General features: G+C 55.4%; 4 protein-coding genes across 4 annotated transcripts; all 4 read right to left on the bottom strand.

The window, feature by feature from the left end:
- Positions 1-408: 408 nt before the first annotated feature.
- On the bottom strand, positions 409-2,661 carry AYO20_08315 (hypothetical protein; the record flags this gene model as incomplete). Its single annotated transcript, XM_022646594.1, has 1 exon — positions 409-2,661. One exon carries the CDS (start codon positions 2,659-2,661, stop codon positions 409-411), a length of 2,253 nt encoding a protein of 750 aa, XP_022497452.1.
- A 483-nt stretch (positions 2,662-3,144) lies between these two features.
- Positions 3,145-4,915, bottom strand: AYO20_08314 (hypothetical protein; the record flags this gene model as incomplete). The annotated part of the gene is made up of 4 exons (XM_022646593.1): positions 3,145-4,368; positions 4,424-4,447; positions 4,502-4,717; positions 4,781-4,915. The coding sequence occupies 4 exons, from the start codon at positions 4,913-4,915 to the stop codon at positions 3,145-3,147; spliced, it is 1,599 nt and encodes a 532-aa protein (XP_022497451.1).
- Positions 4,916-5,480: 565 nt separating this feature from the next.
- On the bottom strand, positions 5,481-7,550 carry AYO20_08313 (hypothetical protein; the record flags this gene model as incomplete). The annotated part of the gene is made up of 1 exon (XM_022646592.1): positions 5,481-7,550. One exon carries the CDS (start codon positions 7,548-7,550, stop codon positions 5,481-5,483), a length of 2,070 nt encoding a protein of 689 aa, XP_022497450.1.
- Positions 7,551-8,606: 1,056 nt separating this feature from the next.
- On the bottom strand, positions 8,607-9,923 carry AYO20_08312 (hypothetical protein; the record flags this gene model as incomplete). Its single annotated transcript, XM_022646591.1, has 1 exon — positions 8,607-9,923. The coding sequence occupies one exon, from the start codon at positions 9,921-9,923 to the stop codon at positions 8,607-8,609; it is 1,317 nt and encodes a 438-aa protein (XP_022497449.1).
- Positions 9,924-10,814: the final 891 nt, after the last annotated feature.

Here is a 10,814-nt window from a genome sequence, read left to right as displayed (position 1 = left end):
TTTCATCAATACCACGAATTACCAGAGACAGAGTCGACGACATTACAGAGGGGAAGTTGACGGTCGCACGCTTCATTAGAGCATTTCCAATCCAGGCTCGAGAAATCCGCGATAGTGTTGAACAAGACTAAAAGGCTGCTCAACCAGAGTGATGCTCGGATCGGGTCAAATCCTTTCCCTCGAAGATACAAGAGATGATACCACCGTCTTTGCTATTGATGTCGTGAGTCGCGAAAGCGACTCGAAACAATGATAATATATGTACACTATACAATATACACTCATTATACACCTGGATTCTTCGACAAATTCCAATTCTCAGGATCTCCATATAACATACCGATGAAGTGTTAGATCCATGGGTATACATAGCTGGGATCGAGCCAACCACGCACCGTCGGCCGAGTCCTAGTGAATCCGAAACGTCTGAAAGTCCGAGATCAGCGAGTTCACCTGCTGCATGCTCGTCTCGTCGTATTTGTCGAGCAGGGGCCCAGGGCTCATTGCCGTCTCATTGCCCGCAGCACCAGCACTCAGGGGACTCTGGGGGTATTGCGCTGCCACCGTCGTGATGGTGGTGGTGGTGGTGCTGGTCATCGTCTCGGTGGGTTCAGGAGCCGCAGCCCCGGGATCAAGTGGCGGCGGTGCTGAGAGACGCTCGACCATCAGCTCGGCCAGGTACCAGTATTCATTTGCGTGGCGCATGAATCCCACGCGGCGCCACATCTCGTCTGGCTCGAGATGGTCGAGGTCGAGGTCCCCCGCGAGGGTGGCGTGCTGCGACTCGCGCGCGAATCGGTTCAGGTAGACGTGCCAGACTCGGCGCCAGGAGCGCAGCGCGCGGTGGATCGGGTCCAGCGTGCCCTGGCAGCTGAAGGAGCTCTGGTGGTGGAAGATCAGCGAGTGCAGCGCCGAGGTCATGGCGAAGAGGTTCAGCGGGCCCAGGTCGGCCAGGGCCACGCTGGCTTCCTCGTCGAGGTCGGGCCGGTAGAGCAGCTCAAAGGCCGCCGTGAAATCGTCCGACACCTTTGGTTGTGTGTTGCTTTGTCGTTGATGCCGGTATTGAAGAGCCCTGAAGCACTCCTCCGCCGTCAAGGCCTGGAAACACGCTTCGGGACACGCAGCATTCATCCTCATCTCACGAACCACCATTCGCGGCGGCAGGTTGTTGAAGATGACAAACGCCGTGTCGAGCAGAAACACCCACAGCAGCACGCGGATCAACTCCTCGACGACGGCGAAGTTTTCAAAGGAGAAATCGCAGAGGTCCATCTGGCTGTAGTCGGGGTGTCGGGCATTGCGGATCCCCACGTCCCGCGCCGCCGCGATGACCATGCTGAACCGCTGCCGCCGGATCCGCCGCTTGCTGGACGTCGTGCCCTCCCAGTTCTGAAAGAGGCAGACCATGTACGAGGCCTGCAGAGCCCTGATCTTCCGTCGCCGCCACCGCAGTTCGCAGTCGCCGTCGCCGCGGGCGAGTGTTGCGCTCGGCGGGTCGTCGCAGAAATCGTCGTCGTCAAAGACCATTTCCTCGACGCAGTTGAACCACCGTTTCGCGTTCTCGCCGTCGGTCTGGTCCGGAGAGACACAGGCACCGATCAGAGCCATAGCCGCCAGAAGCTCGGCTTTGGCCGTCGTCAGGTCGAACGTGGGTTTGTGCACGATGTTCACGTTGGGGTGCCACACCGCCCAGTACAGCTGCACGAACCGCCGGACGTTGGCGGGGAAGAAGAACTGGGCGCAGGTCTCGTGGATCGAGGGCGACCACGACAAGGTAATGTAGCTCTTTCGCGACTTGTGCAGCACGATGTTTCTGATCGAAGTCACGATTTCGTGGCACTTGAAGGAGAGCGGATCGGAAAGCCAGCGGCTTAAGCTGGTATTCCCAATTGCCGATGGGGTGCCTTCCCCGGCTGCATGATAGCCGGGGCCAGGGCCATCTCTATATGTGTCCGTGGTGTCCGCGCTTATCAACTTAGATTGTGTCGCCGAGCACTTCTCCAGACCATCCAGCTTGGCAGTGTCAGAGTTGTGGTGGTAGTAGTAGTAGGCATTGACACGGCGCCGTTGCTCCAGCGTGCCGCAGTCAAACGAGGACACAAACCCGGTGGTACTGGTGAAAGTGTCGAGGAAGCGCAACGAGTCGATGTCCTGGTCTGTGGCGCTCTCGGCCGGGTGGCCTGCGTGCGGAGTCTGTGTCCCGGAGTTGTTGAAGTTCAGGAAATCCTGCCACACGTCGTCGAGACCGTGGGCCGGCGCCGGTGACAGCCCACATGAGATCCAGCCCGTGATGTGCTCGAAAGTGTCGTCGGGGATGTCAACGGGGATGAGACCCGAGTCGTCGTCGCCTGTGATTACCATATCAGACTGCAGGATAGGAGGACGTAGGAACGACAAGCCCGGGTCTTCCTGTGACTGGGACAAGGCCAGCCTCTTGGGGTGGGGCTCCTCGAAATCCGACGTGGCGTCAGCGTCCGCGACCGTCTCACACGTCTTGAGGTGCCTTTTGAGCACGTCGGAGCGCTGAAACGTGCTGCGACAGAGGACGCACACGTAGGGCCGCTCGCTGCCATGCGAGAGCTGGTGGCGACGCAGATGCTCGGCTCTTTTGTACGACTTGGAACACGTCGGACATACATTCAGGGTCAGAGGATCTGCCATGGCATATATGGGATGGAGGCGTTGCGCAGGGATGAGTGAGTATATTGGGTAAAAAGAACAAGGGGAGGGAGGTATAGATTGGGGAAAGAATGCAGTCTTTATCTCTAAGTCATTTGTTATAGAACCGGCACCTATCGGGTGAAATATCCAGAGAAGCCAAAATCCAATTCGTGTGTTGCAGCTTCACGTCAATCATTTGCATCTCGGCAAATGTTCTCGGTTCCCCGGAAAAGCGGAGCCCCGCACAATCTGATTGGTTTGGGACAAACCTACGAGGTACCGAGTACATATCTTCCTCCTCCTCCACCTCCTCTTCTTCTTCTGCCATATCGCCATGTGCACGGAGTAGCTAGGTATATAGGGGTATATATCTACAGCTGCCCCCATAGCAAGACCTCACAGCATCGAGATCGGGATCGAAAGCTCCAATGTACCCAGTCATGTGCAGCAACAGACAAGTCCAGATCCGCTACAAGGATCTAGCTAAGGCTGCGCAGGGCTCAACCACTGTTTGCTCTGCGGGTCCAGGCACTCATTCTCGGCCTTGCGCCACTCTTCCCGCACGATCCTCTCCCTCTCCGCAGACCGCGGTGTGATCTTTGCCTGGAACTCTTCGGGCATGCACACGAACCCCTGGGTCAGCTTGTCCTGGTCCGGGAGGAGCTTGTTCCCGTCGGCGTCCACGACCGGCGCGACGTTAAACGCCCACAGGATCCGCGAGATGCCGAGGAACAGGCTGCGCTCGGCGACGTGCATGCCGGGACAGATGCGCCGGCCGGCCCCGAAGGTGAAGACGTCGCGCTTGCTGGCGTCGGCGTTGGCGGCCGAGTCGTACAGACTCTGCGTGTCGTGCATGTACCGCTCGGGAACGAACTGGCGTGGGTTGGGGTGGCGGTTGGGGTCCATGTGGATGGCCCAGACGTTGTTCATGACCCCCGCACCCTTGGGTATGAGGTATCCCATGTATTCGTCGTCTTTGGTCACGGCATGTGGCACCGCCCCCAGGATGGTGGTCGGCATCCACCGGAGTGCCTCCTTCATGCACGCACGCACATACTGCAGTTTCGACTCGTCGTCCATGGTCGGGAGACGGTCCCCGACAGCCGTGTCAATCTCCTCTTGCGCCTTCTTCTGCGCTTCCGGGTACAGGAGCATGGCCTGGATGAAGCCATACAGTGTGCTTGAAGTCGTGTCCGAGCCCGCTTCCAGGAGTGTCCCGGATATGTATGCCGCTTGATCGTCACTGAAGCCCTCGGCCTTCTGGGCCTCGGCCATGCCCACACAGAAGCACGGCTTTATCGTCCCGTTCTTGATGTCCTCCTTCGCGTTCAGCCAGTGTCTTAGGTACAGGGCCTTCTCGTGCTTGTGCAGCGTCTTGGCTTTCTTCTGCGTCGGGAGCAGGAAGTCGGGCAGGCTTCGCAGGATAGGGTAGAAGTCGATCAGTCCCGCAGCACCGGTCTGGTTGATCTCGGCGAATTCGGAGAAGCCTTCAAAGAGCTGCTTCATGTTGGCGTCTTCGTATGTGGGCGTCCTCCAGCCAAAGACCATGGTGGTCGTCAACGCATTTGAATACCTCCGGATGTGCTTGAGGAAGTCGTCGGGCTCCTCCAGGAGCTGGTACAGCATCTGTTTGTTCTCGAGCATTTGGTACGGGATGTAGGATTTGGATGTGTTGACGTTGAGAAGGCCGTGGATCATTTTACGGAACTTAACAAGCGGTGAGTCAATGTATATGCAATCAGGACAATTCCCTGCCACTTACGCCTCTCCATACTGATCCATATCTCTTGACAAACGGTCAGCAACGGTTTGAGCATGAAAGACAGTTGTTTCGACGTACCATCATCAGCAACCTCAAGCCTCCACTGCACAGTGTCTGGCCGATGTACATGTCCAACCTGTCCGAGTATATGCCGCTTCGTCTGTCAAGAAGCTCCTTCACGGCTTCGTCGCTCGATAGTATGATCAATACTTGCGTGCCGAGCATCAAGCTGTAGATCGGACCATATTCGCGCGCCCACTTCTCGAATTGTAAGTGTGCATCCCGGGTTGGCATCTAGAGACCGCAAGCGAGTCGGTTAGATTCTGGCAATTCCACTGGCGAAATAACTCTAAGTACCTGATGAAGATTGCCCAACAGTGGCAGCGTAGGAGGGCCGGGAGGGTAGCCCTTTGGCCTCCGACCTATGGATAGTAGACGTATGGCGCCGACTATCAGGGCCGCCACAGCCAGTAGAAAGTACATGCCCGGCATGATGTCTGGAGCCTGAAAGAATATCCAGTACAGTGAGAGGCTAAGTTGTGTGTTATGACCGACGGCCAGGGACTGTGCGACTTAACTATAAATCCTCCCATTGAGGAAGATGTATGTTGGTCACCCATACCCCTTTTAGATGGACTTCTATTGGTCGATGCTAATCGTTTAATCGAATCCTGATCGGGATCCGCTAAGTGCGGAGGTGGGATGCCCAGGCACCCACCAGAGACAAGCCAGAGTTGCGGGGGTGGGGGTGGGATGAAGATATACAACTAGTCAGGACAGGTTGTCATGTGCGGAGATGGCGGGAGCAGAAGAGACTTCAAGCATTCTCGGGTTCTCTGGACCTTGTGATGCTCTCTACGGTTGATTCTATATCTTCGCAGCAACTCTACACCAGCTAGCCACAGTCTTTCCCCAGGAAGAACTTCGGTGGTTGATGTGGGAATGTCCCTCTCTGTGCGAATTTGAGACATCCAGCGTGGTGTTTGTGATTGAAATATCCGCACCTATCGTGAGGGCATATTGTCAAGATGGAGATGATACTGTGTGGAATAGAATGCTAGTCTCCCAGATCGTGTAGCTCTGAGTCCACGGTGGCCGGTCCTTGTTCCTGGTCGCGAGTCCTGGGTCTCGGGGGAGTGGCCGGGTGGAACAGGGGATGTGATCTCGAGAACCGTAGCACCCAGTACCGCCATCCATCGACCCCTTGTCTACCACATGCCGTCACTGCCAAATTTATTTTATGGCCGATTCGTGTGAGTTTGATCAGGAGTGTCCGTGTGGTCTTGCACAAAGCTGCCCCAGTCATATGGGCCTGTTCGATAAAAAAGCTCAAGAGACATATGAATCCGAAGAGAGTCATGGTCGCCCAGAATCCGATCCAGTTGATATTGGTGTAGTTCCCATCTCGAAAGAGGATCCTCCCGCACAGAGACCACTTCTTGAGAAATCCCTCCAGCACTTTGGGGTTGTCGAAAAAGACGGAATATTCATTCAGATGGAACCTCGCCCCGTGGCGCACTGTAAGAATAGCGCTGAGAATGGATTTTCTGAACCACGTTTCCACCTCAATGACCCACTGCTCTTTGTTGTCGTCGAGGACGGTGAACATGTATGGTCTGATACCGATCTGTTTCAAAGGCATCATCCCATGCCATTCAGTCAGCTCGGCGAGGTAAGTGAATACCGAGAAGAAGGATGGTAGAAGTCTCAATAAGGCAATCACTTCTGCAAGAGAATCGACACTCAAACCGGGGTATTTCACTATTTTATATGCTTGCGTCGCCCCTCGACCCCACGGAGTACAGACTCCAGACCCTATCACGCAGTACTGGGAAGTCTCGAAGCAAGCCAGTGCGGTGGCTTCACGATCTGCGTAGTAGTGGTCGGTCTGATTCGACCAGCCCATGTTGTGAGCAGCAAAGAAGGGGTCATCGACGGGACCCAAGTATTGTGTGGCTCCAGATCGGTATACGATGAGGTACGCCAGTCCGTCATCTCGCTGGATGCTTTTGTGGAGTGCTTCTGGGTCGGCCATGACACCCTCGTAACCAGCCCAGCGCCTAGGCAGTACTGTAAGGTCGTAGGGACTATGCTCCCGCGCCATGCGAAGCCCCGAACTCTGGTTGGACACGATGTTGGGCCCGTTCACAGTGTTTAACGGCATGGTAAAGTTTGGCCACAAAGCTTTCCCGTTGGGGAGATCGAAATTTCTGGTAGATATCCAGGTCTGAACTGGCGTATCTCTTGAGAAGAGAAGAAAGGGAGAGAGATCAACCGGCGCGCAAGTGAGCCGGTGGTTGAATGAAATCTGTGCTTTGGAATTGACCCCCAACTGGCGTGCAGTCACATTGCCATGGGTGATCTGGAATGGACGTGTCTGGTTGTGGCAGATGTTTCCATGGAATGGGCAGTGGTCCAAACGCTTCTTGGTCACCACCGGCTGTTCGAGATAAAACGGAGCGTCACAGCCACCATCCAAACGATCCAGGCACTGTGAGAAGATGGCCCCTGACTTAGGCGAGATAGAAGTAAGAGTGAACAGGTTGGCCAACTTGTCCGACTTCAAACAACTGTCAGTAGCCTTTGATCTCACTACTGGGGTTTCTGCGGATCCGAAGGAGAGCAGCCATGGTATAACGACGCCCAGTGTGACGAAAATTGCCACGTTAAACAGTGCAATGATACCAAACCAAGGTGAAGTCGCCGGCTCGTCGGACCTCGACTCTTGCTCTTGCTCTGGCTCGGGCGCTGGCTGAGTAGTGCGCCTTCGCAGCATCGATGCCCGCTTTCTCCACAGGTTGGAGATGCCATTTTTAGCGAATGGGAGAACTTCGGCAATTGCTTTGCCCTGTGAAAGATGTAGCAAGGGTTCGGGAGAGGATTCATCAGGAAGCCTGACGGGCCGGACTTGGGTCCGGGTGAGAATGACATAGCGATAGATGACCCACGCGCGTGTCTGTGTAACGGCAATGAAAAGCGCGATGCAAGCCAGGATCAATAGGGCATCTGAGTCCGTGACAGTCCAGATCCACTTCCGAAGGGCTGGTTCGCCATATCTCTCCCATACCCCCTCATACGCATACCCAGAAAGTTCATTGTACTCTCCGTCTGAATCTTTGACTAGCATCGTTGTGGAATCAAGAGAAAATGCTGGATCTTGGGGAGCTCATGTTCCGAACTTCAACGCGGCGCGGCCATGGGGTGCAAAGCTGACTTATAAGGTATTGTCGTGATACCTCGCCGAGAAACGAGGCTCGTGGTGGATGTGTCCGGAAGCAATGAATAGCTGTGCCTTACTAGGCTTCCTGGTGGGCTGTGCCGTGACTCATGGGGCAGTGTGTCTGCAGCCTTTGGCCAGCCATCTCGTATTCATGCACGGTGAGGCACTGAGGCTGATTCTTGGCTCTTGGGTGTCGACTAATCAGGTTCGCAAGGCAGAGAGCTGGCAGAGAGGGGCTAAGCGAGTCAGCAAGTGGCAGATATTCAGTTAGTCGCTTGACACCAGGACTTGACAGAGGACGAAAAGGGAAGATGTGTCCGTTAATTGTCACGCCAGAAAACGAATACGGTCGCGGCTTGGAGATTGGTGGTGTGGAAGCAACCCATCCACGAAGACAAGAAGAAATCTTGGGAATAGTAATGCTGCGCCCTGCTATCAAGGATATTGAAGATTGATACCTCACACCTACCTTTCAATGGGCGAGAATCGGTCATAGCAGGAGAAGTAAAGGTCGATCGAGGTCAGTGATAACTCACACCTGATATTTAAGGCCAAGACGAGGGACTCAGCCCCTCGGCTGGAGGTCTGGCCCGAAAGGGAATGGACCCGTTTGTGAAGGATGCTAACGCTGCCCTGTCATTGGAATAAAGCGGCACCTCTGACGTTCCTAATGCAGACTTACCATGACGACGTATATTTCTATCACTCTGGGTGCAGCCTGACAGCCTTGTCGACCTTCAATCACATCCGCTTGAGGACCAGAAGAATTCTTGTCATTTGTCCAGGGCTTTATTTCTTGGAAAACTCTTGCTCTGTAGCTGCTACTTAAGGCAGATCACCTCGCCGTGCCGGCTGGAGCAACGCTGACTAGATCCCATGGTTCGTTCGCCTCTGCCTTCCCTCATCCTTTTCCCCCGGTTGGGCCCCCTATCACCTCCACCCATGTAGTAATCCACTTTCTCCTCAGATATAAACACTCAAGAACCCCTTGGGGAAATCCATCAACGACTTACTCCACGGCTTGCCACTCGCGCACGACTCCGGGTCATACCCTGCCTGGGTGAAGATCTTCTGGATCTGGCGCCGGCGAATTCCCGTGTTTGAACCCTCGAACAGGGGCAGGCAGAGAGCGTCGTTCATCATCAGCCCGTACGGCTGCGAGGTCGCGTACGCGGTCACGCCGACGGCCTGCATGGCCTCGAGCACGCACTGGATGGCGTTCTCAGAGCCCCAGACCTTGGCCTGGTAGGCCATTTCAGCCTCGCCCGTCGTCTCGAGGTAGTGGCACGCTTTCCAGGTGAGGTAGCGGGTGGTCTCCTCTCGCATCTTCATGCTGATGAGGAAGTCTGCGACCGACTGGTAGTTGATGGTCGGGACATTGCCACCGCGCTTCTCGGTGGTGACGATCTTGTGCGTGTGTGCGAAGCAGCTCCGCATCAGGCCCGCGGACCCTGCGCCCACCAGGGCCGCCGACTCGGTGAAGGCCGCCACGTTGACCATTGCCCCCTTACCCGGTGGCGCAAGGATGTTCTTGACGGGGACGCGGAAGTTGGTGAACTTGGTGCGCGGGCCCGAATGTGCGCGGAACCCGTGCGTCTCAATGTCGTAGAGCACCTCGAAGGCGCCTTTGTTCTTGTCGGCTTCAAAGTCGGCGCGGGTCAGCACCACCATGGACAGGGTCTCCTTGGGGTCTCCCTTGTCGCCAAAACGGCACAGCAACGTCAAGATCTCGGGACCCTTGAAGTCCCACCCAGCGCTGTTGGAGGCGAACTGCTTGCCGCCGTTGATGACGACCTCGTCGCCCTCGACCGTGGCCAGAGTCTGCACCCCCAATCCACCCTCGTTCTGGAGGTAGTTCGCGCTGCCTCCCGGCTCGGTAAAGCCCAGAGCCGCCAGCGCGTCCCCCTTGCAGTCAATGAAGGGGGCCAAGAACCGTTTCTTCTGCTCGGCGTTGCCATACATGAAGATCGGGGCCAGGCCCAACCCCGTCACGAGCCAGGTGATGGGAAAGCTGGAGTCGGCGGCGAAGAACTCCTCGGTGATGAGGGCCAAGTCGACCAAGCTCTTGCGCGACCCACCCTCGCTCTCGGGAATCTGGATCTTGATCCATCCCTCGGCCACGCACTTGGCGTACGCTTCGCGGGTGGCCCGAAAGCGCTCCTCCTGTGTGGGCAGTTTCAGATACGCTTCGCGCGTGGGGACCAGGACCTCCTGGGCAAACTTCCGTGCGTCGGCCTTGAGTTTCTCCTGGTAGGGTGATAGGGTGAAGTCGATCGCCATGGTAGGATCGATTTGTTCAGATGGTAAGGTGTCTGTGTGGGCGTGGCGGGACTAGATGGAGGGGAGGAGAGGTCGATATATCAGATGTGGATATATATATAAATGTAAATATAAATATAGATACCTTCCACTATAAAGGTGAGACTGGTTGGTGGCCTCGATCAGGAAGGGTTTGTCTGTCAGAGTGACTCTGAACTCTGTGGATGTCTATGATGAACCATGCCGGACACATCCTCCTTTATATACACCCCATGGTGTTCTTGGTGCTGTTTGCCCTCGCACCTCCTTCTCCTCCATACACCATACACACACACAGACACACAGACACACATACCAAGCTCTACCAAACCAGGAATCAAAAGGACTCTGATATCGCACAGCCTTCAAGCGAGACCCGCACTGCCACTCAGGGTCTTATCTGAGTTTGAAGTCTTCGCACTCGGGAGCCAAACAAGGCCTCTGTGTAAAGTACTTGGGTCGGGCGGTTTGAACAATGCATCCTGCTTCCTCTATCCAGACATGATTGTCATTGCTCGTTGACTCGGCAGATCATCCCCTTGATTGCGCTCCTCGGCACGGAATCAAATTGCGGATCCGCACGCTGGTTGGTTGACGGGTTGCATTATTCCGGGGATTGACGTGGAAAGCTACCTAGACAGAAGAGCTAGACTGGGGAATGGGACAATAGAGAAGAAGAGCATTGATAAGGGAATACGTATGTCCCCGGGACGCCTGGCGTATATGCTCTTGACATTGATATTACCAGGAATGGATCACTCGTATTCCCCCTCTCGGTTCAAAGACATTAACCCTGTATCTACCGCGACGCGCCTTACTCCCTTGTCCTATTTGTCAAAGTACAAAGCATCTCTCGCGTCCATCTTTGATTGG

This window comes from Fonsecaea nubica (assembly GCF_001646965.1).
Source record: "Fonsecaea nubica strain CBS 269.64 chromosome Unknown Scaff64, whole genome shotgun sequence".
Classification (NCBI taxonomy): Eukaryota; Fungi; Ascomycota; class Eurotiomycetes; order Chaetothyriales; family Herpotrichiellaceae; genus Fonsecaea; species Fonsecaea nubica.
This window is presented reverse-complemented; position numbering and strand designations above follow the sequence as displayed.